The 23370-nt window shown below is 37.4% G+C and overlaps 1 protein-coding gene across 15 annotated transcripts in view; it reads right to left on the reverse strand.

The window, feature by feature from the left end:
- Positions 1-125: 125 nt before the first annotated feature.
- FRY (FRY microtubule binding protein) overlaps positions 126-23370 on the reverse strand; it is a 221956-nt gene continuing 198711 nt past the window's right edge. For 12 of the 15 annotated variants that reach the window (XM_085579499.1, XM_085579492.1, XM_085579463.1 and 9 more), the window contains 9 exons: positions 20344-20507; positions 19290-19479; positions 15014-15163; positions 13610-13708; positions 13081-13164; positions 7208-7225; positions 3813-3923; positions 2136-2329; positions 126-1580 (listed from right to left, as the gene is read on the reverse strand). In XM_085579499.1, coding sequence (XP_085435625.1) covers positions 1322-1580; positions 2136-2329; positions 3813-3923; positions 7208-7225; positions 13081-13164; positions 13610-13708; positions 15014-15163; positions 19290-19479; positions 20344-20507 — 1269 coding nt within the window. In that variant the 3' untranslated portion in view covers positions 126-1321. Of the gene's footprint in view, positions 1581-2135; positions 2330-3812; positions 3924-7207; positions 7226-13080; positions 13165-13609; positions 13709-15013; positions 15164-19289; positions 19480-20343; positions 20530-23370 lie in introns of those variants that run through there. The other 3 variants (XM_085579452.1, XM_021541955.4, XM_085579514.1) reach the window with 2 other exon arrangements.

Below are 23370 nucleotides of genomic sequence, written 5' to 3' on the forward strand. Positions count from 1 at the left end.
CTCTTTTTCTATGAATGGTTTCAGCATAAACCAGGAGACAATTATCTTTTGGGAGGCTGCTTTCCATCACTACCATATGCAACAGTATTGATTCAGACAAGAACACAATTTCCACAACAAGCGTGTACTGTGTTGTCACTATATATATGACTTTTATGCTTTAGTTAAATGGATGAACTGATCCAAATTTCAAAGTTACTTCACAAAAACAGTTAAGTGTATTTACAGCATGAATAAGTTACATAGTTGTCAGAATAAAAGTCTCAGATGTGCAACAGATTTACATGCATACATTTAACACTAGACAGCAGTTAAATGTAAGAAAAACCATAAAGTTATGACTTTATATATACATTACAAATAAAATAAGACCTCTCTTTAAAGAAACTTAACATGAGAACTTGCACTTCACGTTAATATTTTTACTTTTTATACTCAAAATTTGTATTAAATAAAAATATGCATGCTTAACAGTTCAAAAGATTTGACTCTGTGATGGGACTTTCTCCTACAAAATGGCAAGTTAAATTAGATCAACCATCCTTTAATAGTATAAATATATTCATAAAAGCAAAACTCTAGTAAAAAGCAGCCAAGGTCCTTAATAAAAAAAAAAAAAAAAAATCTACCAAGATCTTTCATGATCCTTGGGGGGGGCCTAAGAACAGACCTCTGCAATATGATCCAGTACCTTCAGAGACAGTAGCCTAGTAGCATTAGGAAATGTACTTCATAGCAGCTCATTGTTTTAAGATACAGTAATCATATTCAAATTACAGTGTACATTAAATTATAGTTTGTTTCATAAACACAGGCTCTCAGCTTTTGACCAACAAGTTTGTGAGATTCCGTGGCCAGCTTCATTCTGCCCATCTTTCACTCAACTAAATAAGAAAAAAAAAAAAGGGAAAAATGTACAAGGTTTGTTTTTTTAACAAAAAAATACTATTTTGTGAAGGAAACATTGCACTTTTGCCAACCAAAAATTAATTTGCTATAAAGGAAGTATTGTTCAGTGTAGTAGGCTTTGGTATGCAATGGAAGTCACTTCTTCAGTAGTGAGTTGCAGTTGCTCAGTGAAATGGTAACTGGTTTTTGTGCAACACAGAACAAAGGATGTTGTCCCAGGTGCTCTATGCTACCTCTGTCCTTACAGTATTGCTACGTGTTTGAAGTTCAGCCCATCGCTTTTTAGAAGAAATCTTAAATGTAACAAGAGTGAGTACAGTTTGACCAAACCTTTGTAAGGCTGAGAAGACATCGAGCCACCTCACTCCCACAGGGCAGCACTCCCAGCTTGAAAGGGGGCCCGAGGGTCCTGTCAGAGACTTGTGCCAGAAACGCTGGAGTCTGGAAGAAAAGTATTGATGACCCGGTAGCTCTGAGCTCTGCGAATCATGTCACGGATCTCTATGTTCAGTTCCATTAATTTGGTGCAGATTTCAGTCAGGCTCTGGTTGGAGCCCACCAGTGCATAGGTGCCCGTCTGACCCAGGGTTTGGTGGCGGAAGTAAATATTCAGTAGTGTCTGGACTTCATCATCAGAGCTGCTTCCAAAGATATCATTGGGCCACAAAATCCTGCAATGAAATAGGAAAAGAGCAGGCATTTCATTATGGGCTTATTAGCAGAGACAGGAGCTATGTGACAGAGATCCCTGAAAGAAGACTGAACTTGCACATGCTTATAAGCCTAAAGCAGCTCACTGTTTTACACCACTCATTTGTTACTCATATTCTGGTATTGGGCACTGAATAGACATAAAAGTGCAATTTCCATTATCTAAAAAACATGCTTAAGAAAACTCATTCAAATAGGTGTAAGTGAAACTGGGCTGAATGTTAGCTCATGCCAATGACATGCACCTGTAAGGAATTAACTCAATAAAAAGATTCTTAAGAGCCTCACAGGACTTTTGATCTACAGAATGCAATTAAACATCTTAACTGTTGCAAGCATATGTTTGATAGTTACTTGTGGCACACCTCTCCAAGAATCAGTGTCAATATCCCCATGCTCCTTGTTGAAACAATTAATAATGCTGATCCTGTTCATTATGTTTTGTTAGGAAGATAGTAAATCCATACTGTTCTAATAACATGAAAGTCTAATATGAACCGTGTAGCAAAACTTGCCTGCATTCTCTTATTTGTCTGATGGCTTTAGCAAGTTCATTGTTTTTCAAACACTCCAGCATGGACTGAATAGCTGCTTCAGTAGAGTTGAATGTGGGCTCAGATTCTGTTGTCAGAGGCTCAGCTGCGATTGCAGCAGTAGCATCCTTCAGATTTTTCTTCAGCTCACTCAGTTCTCTTGACATATTTAATAGCTGTTCCAAGGAGAAAAATGAGAGATGGGTATTTTCATTCTCCATAAGCCCCACATGGAGTAGGTACTTCAAGTTTGTCCTTACTACTACATTGGATGTACACATTACGGAAAAGACAAGGACATTTCTTGATCTCTGTACAATATAGAGAAAAAGCAAACTACGGGGGTTTTTTTTAACCTCTGTGCATCATTTAACACGCTGTAGTTTTGGCTTGCTAAAATGCAGGAGCATATCTAAACAAGATTTCATTTTTCACCCTTGATACTTTTTTCACATCATAGTGGAAGAGCTGGAGAAAAGGTACTTCTCCTAGCAAGATGTTGATATTTATTTACAAAACACATGCAGCGCCTGACATGATTAACAGATGGACAAGAAACATATAACACTTTCTCAGGCTGAAAAGTTAATATGGCAGAAGATTAATAAATAATTACTAAGTTAATAATTTCCAAGGATTTACTTTATCATGCTCCTACATGCTAAAAATAACCACTGAGACATGAACTAACAATGGAATTTCCTCCAAGTAATAGCTTAGGGCTCCAGCAAAATATGCAGATGTCATGGTGAAATAGCTATTCTTTGTATAATTGTTTGTACAATAACACAGCCCCACATAGGCTATTTAATGGTGAAATAGCTATTCTTTGTACAATTGTTGTACAATAATATAGCCCCAGTTCCACGGGCTGTATTATTCAAAGTCATAACTGTGAAATACATTTACAGAAATCAATTATAAGGAATACAAAATATTTTTAAAACTTGGACTGCCCTAGTAGTAGCAGATGCCTATTGTCCTGCCTTGTCTTAAAAGTGAACAGCCCAGTCACAATATGAGCCAGCCTTCACAACATACAATTTATTGTATCCTTAAGATACAATAAATATTCAAACTATTTTTACTCCAACAGCACATTTGATAAAACAATTTCTGTTTATAGGCCACATCTAAACTACTAGAATATGTCATAAAATACAAGTAGTAGCTTCAAATTTTTTTTTACAAAGAAGAGTACAGCAACTTCTTCTCAATAGTTTTAAACATACAGTTTTCTCCTTACCAGGAGAAAAATACACATGGAATGATAAGTTAAATAATAATCATTCAGCTTAAAGTGATCACCTCAAATAAGTTTCAAAGTATTATATATTTTAAGTAACTGCTGAAAATAAACTTGATTAACAGTACTGTTCTTGTGAAGTTTTTTGTAAGTAAGATTCATGTATTTATCTAAAAACAAAATGCTGTTTGGGTCAAAGGTGAGAGTGTGCCATGTCAAATATTTAAAGAAAAAGGTTTGTAAATATTACAGAATTAAAAATACAGGACATTAAGGTATTTAGTTGATTATGTATGCCTACAGATTTATAGTCAGGGAGAAATAGTGGGATCCTTGTTGTTAAGTCCAGAGAAAGGAAAAATAAGAACATAAAGTGGAATTTTCAGTACAGTACTCTGTAGTTTGTTACATACCTCTGGCATGGAACTCACTTCGTGCACTTGTCCAATAAGTTTACAGTAGGACTGAAAAAGCAACAGCAGCTGGAAGTGCAGTTTGTATAATCTCTGACAGAGCTCCAATTGCTAAAGAAAGATTTGTAGGAGAAGAAACAATTAATAAATATTAGTGAGTTTAGATAACTTTTGATAACAAACAAAACACATTGAGATAGTTTGTTCTCAAAAACATTGCTTTACTGAAGTATGATCATACACTATTTCAGAAAAGAGTATCATGTCAGCATCAGCCTCTGTTTTGGTTAGCTTCACTGTCTCCAGTTTGCAGCTGGAAAGCAGAGACAGAATATAAGGGAAAGTGACTTCCCTGCACAGAATATGAAACTCCCAAATTTCAGATAAGGTCGAAGACCTCTTCTAAGGTATGGAAATCTAAGAGAGAAGCCATTAAATAGTAGTCCAAGATCAAGGTCAAAGCTCCTGCCTGCTCCTCTGAGGAGAGATAAATTCATCTAGGAGTGAGAAGGAGGAAATGCCAGCCCTGGAACTTAAAACACTGCTATGGATTTTCCACCACCTTAAAGAAACCATACAACAGATGGATGGAGTTTAATTCATAAGAGGGCATTTGGCTTCTATGAAGTATTCTCCCAGATTAAGTAGATACTGCTCTGTGAATATTCACTTGTTTCTCCCAGTGTGAAGTGCAGCATGACATAAAAGATGTCAGACACATTTAAATAATGAGTGATAGGCACAGTTGCCAGAGAGGTCAAATTAATATGCTTATGATTCTGGGTATTCTTGTGTCTAACAGGAGGGCAATCTTGTAGTTCCACAGCTGGATCATGGTGAAGAAGGAAGGAACATTTAATCTTCAGCTTATTATATAGAAAGTGAAAATCCTGCAAGTGTGAGTCCTGACCTTGTACTGACCCTTTGGCAGGAAAGCCTTACAGACTTCCAACCGTATTTGATTTGCCTACTGTAACAGACACCGTGACCAAGGGTGGGCTTAGTGATACTTCCATCTGTTTGGAGGAACTAAAGAAGAGTTTCATGCCAAAATTGGCAGAAAAGAAGAAGCTATTCATATTTGCTTCTTTAAAGCATTTCATACAGGCTTAGTTACCAGCATGTGCTGCAGCTCTTTGCTGAATTGGGGACTGTGCAAATGTCAGCACAAACACTAAGAGAAAGTAGTTTAAGTACATTATAAATGTTAATTTGACTGAAGTGTTTTATTTAAGTGCCACCTTTTTTATTAATAGGCCAAAATTAGAATCACAGTTCAGTGTTCCAGTTCCCCAAATTTCTGAACCAGCCTCACAAGGCTTAGGGGCTAAGGTCAAAAGCAAATTTCATCTTTGTTCAACAGGGTGAAGTGGACACCAACTACCCATCTACCAACAGACAGCCAAGGGCACTGCCAAAATGAGGGAGAGCTAGTCTCCTTCTAAAGGGGGTTTATGGAGGAAAGTGGGAGCAGGAGGACAGTGCCAAGCCAGCAGGTGTCAGCCTCATCGGAGTGCTCCTGTTCCAAATGGAAAGGAGGCATTTCAGCAAGGAGGCCTTCAGCAGATGACACAGAAGAACGGGATGCCATCCAGGGGGACATGAACAAACTTGAGAAGTGGGCCCATGAGAACCTAATGAGGTTCAACAAGTACAAGGGGCTGCCCCTGTGCTGGGGCAATTCCAGACATGAGCCGAGACTGGGAGAGGAACTCATTGAGAGCAGCCCTGTGGAGTTCTCCTGGATGAAGAGCTGATCATGAGCTAGCAGTGTGTGCTCACAACCCAGAAAGCAAACCACATCCTGGGCAGCATCAGGAGCACCTCTCATGTGAAGACAGGCTGAGAAGGTTTAGCCTGGAGAAGGGAAGGCTCCAGGAAGGGCTTATAATAACCTTCCATTACTTAGAAGGGCACATAAAAAACATAGAGAGCAACTTTTTACAAAGGCAGATTGTGGTGGGACAAGGGGCAGTAGCTTTAAACAAAAAGACAAGAGATTTGGATTAGATGTTAGGAAGAATTTCTTTATGTGGAGGGTAGTGAGGCACTGGAACACACTGTCTACAGAAGTTGTGGATGCCCTACCCTTGTAAGTGTTCAAGACCAGGCTGTTTCAGCAACCTGGTCTAGTGGAAGGTGTCCCTGCCTATGGCAGGGGGATTGGAACTATATGATCTTTAAGGTGCCTTCCAACTCAAACCATTCTATGATCCCACCAGACTGGATATGACAGCAAAGACCGACAAATTCAGAAAGAAGGCCCAGCAGATCTGTGGTAAGGAGCAGATGTGCTAGGGCAAAACTGACTTGTGGACAGGGACAAAGCCTTTCAAAACAAAGAGACAGGGCATGAGGAACACTGCCAGAGAAATAAACATGCCAGGTGCCATTCTCGGTAATGAAGGGCACAGAGCACTGCCAAATTTGTGATGGTGTGGCCAACCATTCTCTTCCCAAAATAAAGACAGATTGTTTAGATACAGCCTCCTGGAGATAGCTCTGGCTTCTCTCTTCTCTCAAACCATGCTTGGGCATGTCAGGAGCTGGCTGGTGGCCCAGCCAGGGAAGGTGCTGACCGCTCACCCAAGCGAGTGCCAGCCCAGGGACACTCGCTTCCTCCCTGGTCCTGTTTAGCTCCCAAGTAGAGACACAGCCTGAGGCTCCCCAGCAGGGATCAAATTCACTCTATTCAAATTTTGGAGACCTGGCAGCACTACGTAGCAGTTACATACAGATAGAGTTGGAGCTGTCAGGGAATTAATAATTAACTGAAAATAAGCATAACATCGTTTTAAAAAACGCATCTCATTATCGTTTTTAACACTGGATTTTTTTCAGTCCTTGGAGAACAACAATTCAGTTTCACCCTTCTGGCTGCTAAACTGAATGAAAACAGAGGTCAAATGAATGGTTCTAATTTGACTCACTTAATATTTAATTATTGTATCAAGAAACTAAATTTTTGATCTTCTTAAGTATTAGAAACCAATAGTGGTGAAATTGTTCATCAACATATATGCAAAACCCATTTGAAATGTAACTTCCAACTATAAATTGTAGTTTTCACTAGGAAAAATGGAAAATAATTGATTTTAAAATAACAAAAAAATGCTTCCTGCCCCAGCACATTACATCAATTCAGAAGTTTGATTTGTAAGAATGTATGTAAATGACCATTTGAAACAGCATATGAAAGTGTCAAAATTTTGGCACAATATTTTTTGATTTCACAAAACATGTTAGTAAATTATTTTAGTCACTGCATTTAGAACCACGTATTGTATGGGAAAATTATAACAAAAAAGGAAACATGCTTAAAAGTAAAACAGTAGAATTGGGGTGTATTAGTCCATCTACAGATGGACAAAAAATATGAAAGAACTTCAACTTACTGCAAGAGATTCCATTTGCTACACAGCAAGCATGGCACAGGAGAAAAGGAAAGGAAAGAAAGTATAGTGTCAGTGTAATGCATGCAATAGGAAGCACAGCCCATCTGTAACAGCATAATTTATCAGCAGTATTAGCAATGCTTGCCTCAACCTGATAATTGGTTGGAATATCACATTCAACATGCACAGCATTCTTAATAAAATCAAGCTTTAATTCTAATGGTAAATTCCAGTCTAAATATCCTCAGCTAGATCTTCAGAATTATTAGTTTAGATTTATCCCACCCAGCAGCTAAAGAACTTACAGTGAAACAGTGTTAGAAAACTATTGAAATAATAATTTTATTTAATTTTTTTCTTATTAAAAAGAGCTCATATTGCAAAGTACTAAAAAAAATTAGGAATGATTTTCAAATGATGAACAAAACTGAACTTTGTTATTTCTAAACATTCTTGTTTAAAAATACTTCTATTTTTTTGACAAATAGATCTAATGAAATTGGCAGGATAAGTTTTATGGCTGCTGGGCTTATTACTTGGCACATTATAATGGAAATGTTTTGCATATAACTTTCAAGTTATTACTATCAGAAAAAAAATGTGGAAAATGCCAGTTTTGTTTAACTTCATGGCAATGCCACAAGCTGAGCCTTGTATTCCTTCCTCTCACCAGTAATGATTCACTGGTTTATAATTCTGAGGCTATTAAAATGTCAGTGCAAGTCCTGTTCCAACAACAATAAAAAATTTAATTGACTTACATTAGCATTTCAAAGTTTAGGGGACTAAGTGCTCTCTTTGAAATGGAAGTGTTCCTTTTTGCTAAGAGCTAACAATTGCACTCTGTGTTCGCTTAATGTAGCTTTTCTTATTTTATAAATATTACAATCTCATTACATTTTACATTAAGAGAGTCATCATGTAAATGCTGTAAGTAACAAACACAACCTTATCTGCCCTGTTGCAGCCTGATGTCAGTGCATAGGCACACATAAGCATATGGAATTCTTATTAAAATTATTTACCTTACCATCAATACAAAGGCAGAAACACAGGAATGTGAAATAATATTAATTTTGATGAGCCTGACATAGCATTTCAGTCTGTTTTCTTTACATTTGCCTTACTATTAAAAAATATATATAAAAAGTGTTGCCCCAAACCCTGCACTACTTTTCTATAATATCATGACAAACTAAGCTTTAAGCTCTTGTGATGCTTATTTTTTTTCTTTTAATGTTGCTTGAATAGTTTCTTCTTCTATTTAGTACTCTTAACAAAACCCTTTTATATCTTGGCTGCTATGCAGTTCACATAAATGAAGCTTTATAAAGCTAAATTCAAGATAAAAGGAGGACAAGAGCAGACAGATCACTGTGTTCCACTAAACTCACAGGTGTGCTGGCTTGTGTTTTTCAAATCTTATTGTCTCTATTAAGCTACTCTGAAGTTTAGCATGCCACCAAGTTTCACTTAGACTTTCAAAAGTACTGGAATCCATATATAATTTCTAATTTGCCATGGAATTTACTTTAAAGAAGAGGGGAAGAAGGACACGAAAGCAGCAAATAAGTGAATTCCATGGTCTTTTTTGCCAGAAAACACTGTCTCCTCTGTACTGCTTCCAAAACCAGGGCAAGCAAAAAAAAAAGGGGTGAGGAAGGGGTTTCACATTACATGAAAACCCCTTCTTCTCTGGAATAAAACACTGGATACAAAATTTCCCTGAGCTACTGATGCTCAGCTCCATATTGCTCTCCAAAATCATGATTGTAACTTCCTCTCCCTTTCAGCATAAAATGAAGGATTTCTTGGAAGTTGAAAAGAGGTCAATTACTGGTTTAAGTGATATTTCTTATATTCCACAACAGCAAGGGCTCAGGTGCAATGATCGTAGCCTTGACACTTCTCAGTTTCTGGTTTAATTCTTAAAGGAAGTGTTTTAGACTAGTTGATAGACACTACACAATGAGTGGTTTTGGCAGCTGAAAATACCAAATGTTTAGAGTACTTGGCTCATTTGCACAATTCTTTAAACACCCAGTAAATGCAGCATCTAAGGAGGACACACTCCCTAGCAGCAACACTTTGATTTAGTTTTTTATTCCTAGAATTACTGTTTTGTGCTGTTAGCAGATCAGGAAGGCACTAATTTTTAGATCTTGCTGTTTTAAGGAATCATTTTTACATATTGAAAAGAGATGACAGTTACATAATTACTTCAGTCTTCAGTCACATACTGGCACAGGAGAGCCCCAGCATAACAAAATAACCACTGCATGCAAGGCTTTATTAAATGCAAGCACATTTTATTAAGGTATTTTATTTGTCTTAACATGTCAGCAGAGAGAACTTTTTTCTATTATCTAGGAAGTTGAATATATACACAAACTTGAATATATACCAGAGATAGAGAGAACAGCATTGCTGTACATTCTTGAATATCCACCAGACTTGAAAGACAGTAGAAAGTACTCTGCATGGGGAAATCTACACATAGCTGTGTTCTCCCTTTGAAATGCTGCCTACCTGGGCCAATTTTACCTCATTGTCAAACAATGGGTCTGTCAAACAACAGTCAGATAACTGACTATTAAGAATTTCTTGCTTGACAGTGGTCTCACTGTGCCTTGAGCTTTACTGTATCTCAGCTCAGCTCCAGATGACTGTGGTCCCAATGGGTACACCTCCAGCCCTATTGGTGGCCTAGAGTGATTGTACCTTTAGCCACAGGGAAACTCACAGCAGCAGTTATATTCTGACTTCTGGGGACAAATTTTTATGGGGTGCATCTTGTTTTAAATATCCATTAACAGAGTTTGCAAAGCCCACATTCATTAGCTTGTGGTGAGGAAGGTTTGAGAAAGGCACGTACTGACTTTGGACTTGTAGAGTAAACTGAATGTCTCATTGGGAAATAAATACTTATTTGAATTAGCAGTGCTAATTGACAAGAAAAAGAGGGTCTTCCAAATACAGTTTTTCCAGAAGAGTAAACAGAGAAACCAAACAACCCAGTCTTTTACTAGATTATAAAACTCCTTTCTTAATAAGGCTGAAGAATGTACTGATAACTGTACTCATCTAAGACTAACACCTGGACAGACAACACAAAGGCATGTGCAATTAGCTTTTGTCTGTAAACTGACTCCTATGTCACCGAGACTCTGTTGCTCAAAGTAGCATCAAAGCTTACAAATCGGACACATCCAAATCATGTAATCTGTTGCAATGATAAGGCAGGGGAAAGACATCCTGGGACATGACACTTTTACACAATTTCAGAAAAGTTGCTAGCTCTAGCAGCTGACCTACACAACTTCTGTTTCAAGCTTCTTTAATGTCAGAATAAGCCAATTTTTGCCTTTGCCCATTTTCAGTAACAATAGTCAACAAATCATGTGCAATTATTTTGAAATAAGATCTGATTAGAGAAATTGTGCCAAATTAGTCACCAGCATCAGGAGGCATTTGTGATGCAACCTCTTGTGACAATGCTGAATTTGGTCTCACATTTGTCTCATCTGTAAAGTGGTCTGTATTCCCCTCAAGCTTTTTACCAGGTGAGTTCTAAGAATCTAAGATCTCTGCCTTCTGTAGAACAAGCTGTTGCTTTTCTTTCCTTACCATTAATTCTGAACCTTTTTCAGGAGTATCCTGGTTTTGTGCTTGGTGACACAGTTGTGGTTTTTTTTTTTTTTGGACAGAAGTTTTTAGCAGAATTTCAGGCACTAGACTAAACCTTAATGAGTTTGAGAGTTTGGGCAGGTTCCCTTGTGACTGTTACTGCAAGGCAGATTTTTTTCCCCCCTACAAGTATTAGTTTCTTTAGCCTTTCATGTTGAGGGAGAAGTGGAAAGGAAAGATAAGGAAACAAATACTTTCTAGTCTAGGAGTAATTTTTCCTTGCCTCTTCCTAATTGCATTTCCTCAGTTTCCCTGGCTTCTTCCTCCCATTACACTTTCATTGAATAAACAGATTGTTCCTTTGGGAAAAGCTACTTCAGTTGAGGTGAATGAGCAGGGGAAGAAAAGAAATATGACTATTCATCCTGTCAGCTTCCAAGGAATAATGCATTTTGACCTGAATGAATAATGATGGAGAGAAACCAGGACTTGTGAAGGAAGGAGAAACTCTTCAGCCTGTCTGATAAGGAATATAAATACCAACCCTGGCTTCACAAAACACACATTTAATTCTGAAACAGAGAACACCTAGTTATAAAACTACTTTCAGATGTGTTTAGGCCAGCTATATGAGTTCAGTTCACAGGTTATTCCTTCTCACTAGTGTTATTTATTTGCTTTTTCAAAAAATAAACAATGCAGTTGATCAGCAAAGTGTGTCAATTCTCCATACCATTCTATGCATTTCCAAAAGAGAGATGAAGAGGATGAATTAAGCTGTCCACAGCAAGGTATGTAACACTAGAGTCTGAAGTCACTGTTCAGAGTGTTTGTACATGAGAGGGAACGGAATGCCCATGCTCATCCCATTAGTGCCTGCCTCTCCACCTCCCTGTTGAAGGAGAGGCAGTGTTATGTGTTCCAGGTCTCTTCTTTTAGACTTCAGCATAGCTCATTTGTAACTTCCTTGCACAACATCACAATCACAGAGGAGACAGTGTCTTATTTAAATGCACTGGAAAGGGCCTAACTTTTGATGGTGCCAGTGCTAGGTGGGGGAAGATTGAACAATTTTCCCACTGCCTATGATTGCAGCCAGAGGATTTATTAGAAAATTAGATTTGCTAATAAAGTCAAGGAAGCCAAAATGCAGGGGTGGCAAGGATTTGGGATTCTTGGAAAATGGCATATAAAAACAAAAATCAAGGGAGTTTAAAGACAAGAAGACAAATACATTGAGATGGGAAAGAGAGGTTAAGATAAAGACAGAAAAAAGTAACATGACTTGGAGGAGAAGACAGACAAACTGAAACCAGATTAAGATTAAAACAAGGTCTTTGAAAAAATGGTTACAACAGGCAAGTCTGTATTCTGAATATCTAGCAATTAGCTTTTATAAGTGAAAATACATGGGAAGAGGAAACGTCACTTTTTCTACATGCTGTTTGCTTGCTTCCCAATTTTGGCTACTTCTGTCCAGCCCCCCCTTTTTCTCATCCCTCCATTGTCTTTCTTCCAAAAGGAAACAGCCCAACAAAGCATCATTCCTTAACTCATTATACATCACCAAGATATCATCTGTTTCTTATACTTAGTATATCAAATGACATAGTATATCAAATAACAGTATTAACTGCTGATAGTATTGATATCTGAAAATATGATTCCTTAACTGGAATCAAGAAACATAAACAACAAATGAATATACATGTACAGGTGTGAATGACATTTTTGTTAAAAATTGATAAAAAGATATTTTGCCTTAGCTCTAAATACTTATCTACAGCATAAATAATTTTGTGGGCCATTTTACAGTCATTGTTTTGTAACTACTGATCTAAGTGTATTTCAACCAGGCAATTTTTGCTGTTGGGCAGAGAGAGACTGTAACAGCTGAAGATAAAATGGGAGTAACACGGAAGGAGAGTACAGCAGGAATGATTTTCAGACACTGTGGAAAACTGCTGCTGCATTGTCTTTCTAAAAGGGAGAGCACGGGGTTAGGGTCAGCTCTGCTTCTTTGTCTAGAGTAGGACAGCAGAAGTACCTCCTGTGAATACTTCCCATTTCCCGTGGCCAGGACTGAGGCAACAACAATAGCTTCAAGCCTGAAGTGTGAAAACTGGATCATGCCCAAGCCCAGCAGAGAATCAAGGAGTAAGTAGAGCAGGCTCTTGTGGGTTCAAGAACAAGGTACAACACACATGTCACTTTATGGGAGAGAAATAATACTGGCCATTCATTACCTTCTCTTCGGAGTCCCCTGGCTGGCAAGTAATAACTCCATCTCGTGAGCCCCCAGCAAAGGTTGCTTTGCAGTTTGCAAGCCACTGTTTTCAGAAAGAAATTAAAGAAAATATTAATAAGATCTGTGGTTTGATTCAAAGAAAGATAAGCAGTATTTTAGTTTCACAGCAGATCATGTAAATAAAAATTTGCAATTGCATTTTGTATTACCATAGATGATGATAATTTGCTTTGACTGTAATTAAAAAAGTGAAGTCTTGATTTCTATTAGTATTTAAATGGCATGAACTAAGAAAATTATTAATGAATAAATAGGAGAGATGCTAGGGATATTAAAGATACTGTTGTTTCTAATATTAAGGGATAAAATAGCTACTTTCTAGTTCTGATTCATATGTCCAGGAAGAAATATTCAATGAATCCAGTATATGAAACATGTTTTTCTAATTTAAACAGATGTGACCGGATGTGCAGTTTCTTGACATAACCTAAATAGACAGACAAGACCAAGAGCATAATTCAGCATACCGAGAGTGTTGCCTCTTTCCTGTTGTTGTATGTATCCAGGTACTCCTGCAGTTCTAGAACACTGAACTTCAGCTTTTCAAGAAGGCCACAAGAGAGCAGCTGGAGAAATGAAATCAAAGTGTCTGTAAATGTCACTATAAAAAAATGGAAATATTGGCAGACGGTATAGGAAAAATACTGCAAAAGAATACCTAGATTTATATTTACTAATACTGAAAATTATTTACTTTTATGCAAAAATCTACGTAAGTAGGATACTATACTGAAAAGTCAAACAGAAAAAGTTGCACCTATGGTAACATGAAATTGAAACTGTTCAGTGTTTAATGACTTAGCAGAGGACTCCTCTAAAATGGAAAGTACATAAAGCTTATCCAGTTTTTCTGAACAGCTCTCTGATGATGTAAGGCACAGCACTTCCATGGCCACAGAAGTGGGCTCAAGATTACGCTTGGCCAGTTTTTACCTCTAGACTTCACTTTGGGATGTCACACTGTCCTGGTGCAACGCTTCCAGGGACAATGACTCTACTGCTTCTCTGGGCATCCTGTTCCAATACTTGACACTCTTTCAGTGCAGAAACTTTTCCTAATATCTAACCTGAACTTCCTCTGGCACAACCTGATGTTCTCTCTTGTCCTGTTACTGATTGCCAGGGAGAAAAAGCTGCCCACCACCCTGGCTACACCCTCCTTTCAGGCAGTTGTAGTGAGCAGTAAGGTCTTCCCTGAGCCTCCTTTTCTCCAGGCTAAACTCCCTCAGCCCACTCAGCCTATCCTCACAGGACTTGCACTCCAGACCCTTCCCTGGATCCATTTCTCTTCTCTGGACACGCTCCAGCCCTTCAAAATCCTTCTTGAACAGGATACAGAATCTGAGGTGTGGCCTCACCAGTGCCAAGTACAGGGGCACAATCCCTGCCCTGGTCCTGCTGGCCACACTATTGCTGATACAGGCCAGGATGCCATTGGCTGCCTTGGCCACCTGAGCACAGCTGGCTCATCTTCAGCCAGCATCTTCCTCACATTACAGTTGACTCAAATGAAACCACTATATATTTTACCATCTTTCATGCTGAACTATGTAAAAAATAGCTGCTTTTTTTTCATTTGTGGAGCCAACTGGGTCCAGTAAGCATCTGTTTTATATTGGGGTTGAGTCTGCACACAGGCTCAACACATCATAACTATTCTATGAGTCTATTATTTTATACTGCCCATCTGTCACTACTTACTTAAAATAATACAAAAATGAATGGAAATACGGTTTCCGACAAGAGATAAAAAATGTAAGATAGGAGAATTCCTTTTTGACATATCTGTTCATGAGCTGATCAAAAGTGAAACAGCCAGTAAAATAACACACAGCAATGAAGTACACACCTTTTGAAAGGAATATACTCACTGTTTCTGCATCTACAAAGAGGGTGGGACATTCTGAACATGATGTTAACATCTGAGAAGACCTCACAAACTTGGAGCCTATTCCTCTCAAGTTGTCTCCCAAATAACTAGCTGCATCACAGGTTAGGAAGCAGAATCTTTTCTGAATATTCTGGAAAGCAAAATACAGTTTATTACATGATTTACTCAAGTACGAGCTTCTTTCCTTTGTAAACAAATGGCATGGTTGTTTTTCTTTGCATAATAAAGTGTAAAATAGACCATCTCTGTGGAAAATTGAATGTCTCCTTGAGGATACTGAGTAAGTTATTGTGCTGGAGACAGTGTACAGCTGGGCAGCTGTGAAACTAATTACCGAATTCATCATAACCTACTACTGAAATACATTCTTTCCTGTAAAGACGAATCAATGTTTATAAGCCTTTTAGTCACAGGTAGCTTTTATTTTTGTCTCTACAGGGTTAACAGAGTTGATCAGCACATTACTTTTTCTGCCCATTCCGGGCATTGTTTTGTTAATATTCCTGTCAAGTGGCTAATCACATAATATAATGGACATTCTAATGCCAAACAGCAGCACGGAAAAATAGAAAAAAACCTTTTGTTTTCCCCTGTGGGAAGAACCTTCTTAGTAAAACTTTACTGGTGCTTGGGAAGATTCCAGAAATACTGCATTGCATCCGGGAATTATTCTTCTCAGATTTTTTTTAATGTTTTGAGTCCTAAACCAATCTAGTCTTCCAGAAACATTCTAGCACTTTTCAGTAGCTAATATATAAAGTGAATAATGAACAAAAATAATATATTAAACTTGCACTGACTGAAACAATTATTTTGATAAATACCCAGGAGTTTTCACTGCCCAAATATATCTCACTAAGGCCTAGTTCTCAGAAGTTAGGAATAACATGTGAATATTTTAAAAAATAAATGTTTGCAACATTTTTGTATGATTAATTCCAAGTTACCAAAGGCATTTCTCTGAGGAATGTAGGTTAGGACCTGTACCATAAGTATGCCTCATGAAGAGAAGCACTTCCCAAATGCCAGTCTAGATGATAGACGTAGAAGTGTTGGCTGTTTCTGTTCCTGAACTGGTGCATGGGAATTAAGTACTTAAAATCAGGTGAGTTGAATTCAGACTTTATTGATAATGGAAGCTGTTGGATTGAAATGCTAACTAGGCCCTCACCCTGTACATAGACTATACATTATCAGTGATTTATAAAATGGACAGAGTTCCTTACCAATCAATTTCATAACTACTTATTTATGAATCTCTCTCAAAAGCATCTCAACTGCCCATATGTGTTGCTATAGGAGCACAGTTAGGACCAGGCAGACTGGTACTGGTCTAAGTGTTTCCATCTTGCTTCAACACAGAAACAAAGTGCTACACACCTCACTTTGCACATGGTACAGATTCTCTGCTCCACTGAGTCTGTTAGAGGCAAGGAGTTATCACTAATGACCACCAAACCCGAAAAATTATTATTTTTATAAGCAAGTAGAAGAATCATCTGAATTATAAGGCCTGGTGAAAACTGGAGATTTACTACTTTGATGTCTTCTGGAAAAAAAGATTCAGCCAAGTCTTTGTGAAACTGTTACTGATAACTCTCCTGGCAAAGCAAAGAGATCTAGATTTGGTCTTAACCAACAGAAAAGACCTAGCTGAGAACAAAGAAGTGGGAGGAAATTTTAAATTACAGATTTTGAAAGAGAATCCAAGACACATTGGTTGAAAAGGACCTCTGGAGAACATCTGATGCAACCTTCAGCTCCAAGTGCGACTGTTGCTGATCCCAGATCATGTCAGATGTGCTTTTAACTAGCTGAGTCTTAAAATCTCCAAGGTCAGAGCTTCTTCAAGGCTTTGGGTAACCTGTTTAGTTGCTGCAATGCCCTCCTTGGGCATTGATTGAGTTTGTAAATCTGAGGCAGTGAAGGAGACAGATTACAGAAAAAGTAACAGATTCCTCCTCCACACCTTTCCTTTTCAGATATTCATAAAAGCAACAATCAATCTACAGCTAAAATTATCATGGTCATGAAGAGTGTTTTAAATTATTATGAGTGAAACAGTGAGAGACTGTACTTTGCTATCTAGGTATAATACTTCACTAAATATATTTATTTTGCAATTACATTGACTAACAGTTCTATCATAAATTCTCATCTCAGCTATGTCCTTCTGGGTGCAAACTACAGGGGCTGAAATCTATCAAGCAAGGTCTGAATGCAGGATATATTTTATGAAATGGGATTACTGTGAATAGTAATACCGGCTGTCAGCATATTATGAATAAATATATACCTACATATAGTCATTGTGCTTTGTGTCCATGTAAATAGTAAAAAATATTCTCAGAAAGTTTTCTTAACCTCAGATTTCCTCTCTTGGGAAGGGGACTTTATATAACAAAAGGGCTTGATTATGGAAGGCACTTGCTAGATCTGAAATCTACTTGTTTTGCAGCTGTCTGGTCTGCTAAAAGACATTTAATTTGAGGGAATACAAAGAGGCAGCAGTAAAGATAATCTCTAACCTCTGACTCATTTACAGGAAAAGGAATTCAATAATTTCAGGAATTTTAAACAAGTTTAGTGTGTTGTGGGCAAGCATCCAAGATACCATTAACTTGATACTGGACTGAAATGTAGGTGCCCTGAAAAATACACTTCTTTCACATCACCAAGTATTTAGTTGACAAGCTCCTCCAAACAAAGATTTTGTTTCACAGTCAAGTATTTTGGCAGTACTTTGCATTGCAAGCTTAGCACATACAGGGCTTGTTTCTGAAATTTCCTGTTAATGAGGGTCAAAAGTCAAAGTTGGCAGATGAGTAGTAAAATTTAATAGTGCAAACAAAATACAATTCCAGACAAGCTGGGATCTTACAAAAAAAAAAAAAAGGGGGAAATAATACTACTATATTTTGAGACTGAAAAGAAGAATAAAGTTATTTTTATGCATTAAAAATATGGCAGTGACTCCAGCTAAAAATGGTGACTTTTTTCTATTATTAACACCTTTTTCTTTCTCCTCCAATATCAACTGAAGAAAATGAATAGGGTATCTTCTGCATGCACAACAGCAAAATAAGTGTGTGCATTACTAGGATTTGCAGTTAGACAGGTACTCTACAAATAATGTTTAGGTCTTCCATTTCACTACATTATTTATTTAGTCTTCAGAAATGTGGCACCAGTTCCTTTTCACCTCTTCAAAGAGGAGAATCAAGGACAAATAAATCTCTAAATACTCAGACAAGGCTATTCTAGGACTGAGGTTAAGACAGAAAAGCTGACATCATGAATAAACACAGGATTAACACTTAAGTCAGGACTGTTTTTTCCTTCTTCCAAATGGTTATTCATTAGTGCACAGTGGCATAATGTTCAAAGGAGGACAGTGTGCCGGTAGATAAGAAATTCAACTCCAGTGGAGCACAGAGGACACATGATGAAGAAGAGATTCATACTATAGGATGCTTCCTTCGTATCAGGTTAGTCTTAGACGTATGCAAAGATCTTGAAACTGTGTATTTGTTATTAGGGTAATAAAATGTTAATAAAACTGTGCACTCTGAGATCACAGGTACTTAAACTCTGCAGAAAGTTACCTGGCTACTGCTTTCACTGCTGGAACATGTTAAACATCCTGCAGTTGCAGGAGAAACATTTAAAAAAGGCTTTAAAACTAATTACAGGTAAAACCGTACGATCATTCCTTAGAACAACTAGTACATTTGACTCTTCTTATCTTTTTGCAAGATTATTATCTTTGCAAGCATACAGTTTTAGAAAGGACAAATGTATTTCTAGTCTTCAATCTCTGGAATTTATGTTACATGCTGGCAGCTGTAGGTACAAACCATTGAATTATGCTGACATTTACATGGACATACTCCGATTTCAGAGTTTGTGACAAAAGAACAGATTAACAATAGTTTAAGATTTAAAAGGTTATTTCCTTGTCTCTTGCAGTTACTGTTCCTGCAGTCTGTTTATAAAGTATCAAAGAAAACACTCTTTTAAGTGGACCCATATTTTGCAACCTGACGTCCAAACCTGCAAGTATGAGATACACAGTATTTTCATGACAAAACTGGTCACAGAAGACAATGCTGCATCAAAATGTAGTACAGCAATTCTGCAGTATGCAAAATTACAAGGGTTATATATCTAGTAGTTCATTACTGGGGCTGCTATCAAGAAACACTAATTGCCACACACAAGAACTACGATTTTGCATCTTAAACTTATTTTCTCACCTTAAACAGGGAAGAGAACACATGAAATGTATAAACTGCACAGGAGCCATCAGAGTCACACATGAGCTGGTTGATGTGACTGCGCCAGGCTTCTTCTGCATCATCACATGCTGCTGGCTGAAATGCAGCAAGGATGGCGGAAAAAAAAGGTGAGGGAGGAGGGGAGGCATTTCGATCAACATCTCCAAAACTGAAGAAGAAAACAGAAAAAGGTGATGAAAGGAGAATACCAAGAAGGTGGCAGATAAAAATTGCTGTAACAGAGAGATAAAATCACAGGAACAATTACAGCACCTTCCTAAAAATATTCATGAATTTTCAAATTACTTTTGAAGGTTGACAAAATGTTGAATACAATGAGAAAAACCTCCAAATCAGAATCCCTATCTTCAGGCCATTATGATTTATTTTCCTCTATTACAAAACACTTGAATTGTTTTCTTATACCATCATTTCACAGAAGAAGGCTGAAACTTAACAAGAGAATAAAGCTCTCTCCTTCCCCCTCCACAGGCTGACTGCAGTCTAACTCAGCATCCAAAATCTGAGAGAGCTCCAGATGGCATGTAAAAAAAATCTTAAAGTCTCTTTATAACACATACCGGGGTCTAGCCACACTCACAAGCACCCTTAAGAGCATATAGCTGAGATTTCTAACAATCCTGAGACTTTCTTTCATGAGAAATCAGAAGGATGAATACACATCTGATCTGTTGAACAGGTACCTAAGTAATATCTGCATTCCTGCAAATCTTTAAAATTTCTCCTTTTTATTTTAATTAACCATATTATATACATAATCTCTAGTTGCATAAATGTATATAAATATTGTATCTTATTTTTCCTAGAATGAAAAGCTTGTTTTGTTTTGCTTTTTTTTTTTAATTGTGTGATAATTATGCAGATAATTAAAGCATTGTCTTCTCATTGCACCAAACTCATGAGAATTTTATAACTCCTGTGGCTAAAACATCCATTCCATTAACTACCATCTTGCAATCATTGTTTTGTACATTGTAAAAGAACTTGTGTGAATAATAGTGCATCAAAGTACCTAGCAAGAGCAAATTGTTCCAGCCTGTCAGCTTTCTCTTCAGTTTCTGTCATATCCAGACTAAGGCTATCACTGCATTCAAATGCTCCAGGGAGTTCATTTGTAGACCCTGAAAGGTCATCCTCATGGACTGCTATATCTTGTTCTTCAGGTACAGCTTCAGCCTAGGGGAGTGAATGATGATGTCTTAGAAAACAGCAAATTAGTTAGTTAATTCCTCTAATAAGTAGAAAGCATTTAATGAAAAAACCCACTTGACAGCACATAAAACTGCACAGATATAAAGCCACAGGTTACAAATAACATGAATCAATTTACACTTCTTTAAAAATTCTGTATTTGCTCAACTTTCTGACTTGGATAAATATTATTTTTAAGGCATTTTTTCAACTTGTCTAGCAAAGAATTTCAGATTCCAATTCATGTGGCAACATAGCAAGAAAGTAATTTTTCAGAAAAAACAATAGCGTTGTTTTTACTGTCAGTCTGTCCTTGTCTCTTAACACTTTATAATGTCCAAGACTGTACTAAAGCCTCTCAGAATATATTGGAAACAATTACTCTCTGGAAGACTCTATGCATGTTTAGAACTGGGAATTCTAAGCATTCTAACAGGCCATTTAAAGGATTATGCTTAATTTCCTTCTTCCTTTTTCATCTATCAGCACCAAAAGGTCATGATTTCCTTTTGAAACGTTCCAATTTCTCTCGCATTTTTAGTCTGAACAAGTTTTGTTTCAGCTTTAATCTTTTGGCTTTTGTCTGCCTCATCCATAGCATCCAAAGAACTTCCTGTAGGGATGACTGCAGTGGGTTGCTCAAACCTCTGTGCACATTTGCCCATGTGCATGTACATACATGTGTTGGCAATTAATAGGGAGGGAAATCTGTGGCAAGTGGAATTAAATGAGAAAAGTGGCCCTCCGCAGTTTATCAAGTCTGCTTGGATCCTACAGATTAATTATGGGGATTTGTATTTGTAAAAATTGAACAAGACTTGTAACAGAGTGGACAGGATCAGAAATTAAGTAGAATAGTATTTTGGTTTGCTTTGTTTTCTAAGCAAAAACCAGGGATATTCCTAAGTTCCTGAGGGTGAATTAAATGAATCAGAGCCCAAACCATCTTGAAAAGAGAAATGCAAGCTATTTGGCTGAATTGTCAGAATAGGAACCAAAGCACCTGGTAAAAAGTGTAAATGTTTCATGCTTATTCAAGAAGTAACGAGTAGTAACCAGTTTCATATATTAAATATTAGCTTGAAAGAACCATTACAGTTTCTTCACTGCAATGACAGAGACTGTAGGAGGAAAACACATTTTGATGGGATAGAGCAAGGGAGGAAGGAAGAGGAAGCAAACACCTCCCACCCACTGGAGTCTAATATGATGCCCCAAAAGAAAAATAGAAAAGTGAACTTTGAATATTAATGGAGGATTGTAGTACACATCCAGAAATATATGAGTTCTGGAAAAATACATAATATAGCATCATCTGAATTTTTGTAACCCTCACAGAATTATCCCACTATTGTTAATAGAAAACAAGTTTAACTAATTCAGTACTGTTAACAATAATATGTGGCTTTTGGCATTGAAACATCTAGGAAGAGGCTACATAATCAGTTGTTTCTCTCAATTGCTGTATCTATTTAAAGATTGAGATATTTTTGGTTTTGCTTATGATGCAACAACTAAATATTTTGTAAATCACTGAAGAAGTAAAAAAAAAAAAATTTCCTTTGCATTGATGACACCTCATCAGCTCTCTGAAAAGAAGAATTCAGAGGAAAAGAGTAAAGAGCTCAGATTTTGTGTTATAAAATAAAGTAAAAATTATTTAGGTGTAAGTTTCAAGTTTTCTGACTAAAAACTATCTTCTTTGCATTGACTTAGAATTATTTTGAGTAAAAATACAGAAGCATGCACACTAGAAGAAAATACCTTAGAGGCAAAAACCCACCAATAAGGTATTCTGTGCTTACCTATTCAATTATTTTTGTAACAGTTGTAACCAGGGCTATATTTTAAACCAATATCAAATCTGTACCAGGACTAGCTGAAGTTGCCTGTTAACTCCACAAGAAACTGCTCTGATTTTACATTCTTCATTTACTTACTTATTTCAAAGCTTTTCATTTTTGATGACTACTGGCACGTGGGACATTAAAGAGATTTTGACAGTAAAGATTCCAAACCCCCAGACATACACTGATCTCCTAAGCTGTGATTTTCAGTTCTTAATGTACACACCAACAGCTACTGCAGCTGGATGCATGAGATCAGCTGCAGTTGCCACCTGCAAATGTGTCTGTTCTGACTGCTGCTTCCTGAACTGAAATTCTGCCAACTTCTGCTGTTTATGGTTGTTACGTGGTTACTTGTCTACCAACATTTTGACAAATGATAATGAGTTTACCTTCTCCACAGCCACTGTTTGGAAAGGTTCTTCTCCTTTCCTATCCTTAGAACCACTTCCCTCCTCCCATCCTTCCTTCCTACTGCAGTGGTTTCTGACACAAACAATTTGTTCAATATTCAGCACAATTCCAACCTCCTTTTCTGTGACCTCTTCTGCATAAGTTTCCACTCCTTCTGAAACATGCAGTGCTACCAGTATCAATTTTTTGTGTGGCTGCATTTGGAGGGGGCAAGGACAAGAATGAAAGCCAGTGATTACAGAAGATACATTCTTCCTTTGCCCCAGTCTCATACACTGCTCTTTCTGCAGAAGTCACTCAATTTAGACATGACAGAGAAGCTTTACTAACAGCAGCCAACAGTATCATCAAGCCACTAATTCACACCCCCCAGCCCCAAAACTACATTATATTTCTGGAGAGACACTGAAAGGAGTAGGTTCACCTCATCTCTCATAAGCAACTACTGTTGAACAGAAAATTAAAGGAACCATCCCCATATTGATAATGATTTACCAACCTTGCTTTGTCTTCATCTTCTGATACAGTTCTCTGAAATACACTGTGCTGAACATGATTGTGTATCCTTACAAATCCTGCCTCCCCAC

This window comes from Lonchura striata, chromosome 1, assembly GCF_050655825.1.
Source record: "Lonchura striata isolate lonStrDom1 chromosome 1, ASM5065582v1, whole genome shotgun sequence".
In the NCBI taxonomy this organism is placed as follows: domain Eukaryota; kingdom Metazoa; phylum Chordata; class Aves; order Passeriformes; family Estrildidae; genus Lonchura; species Lonchura striata.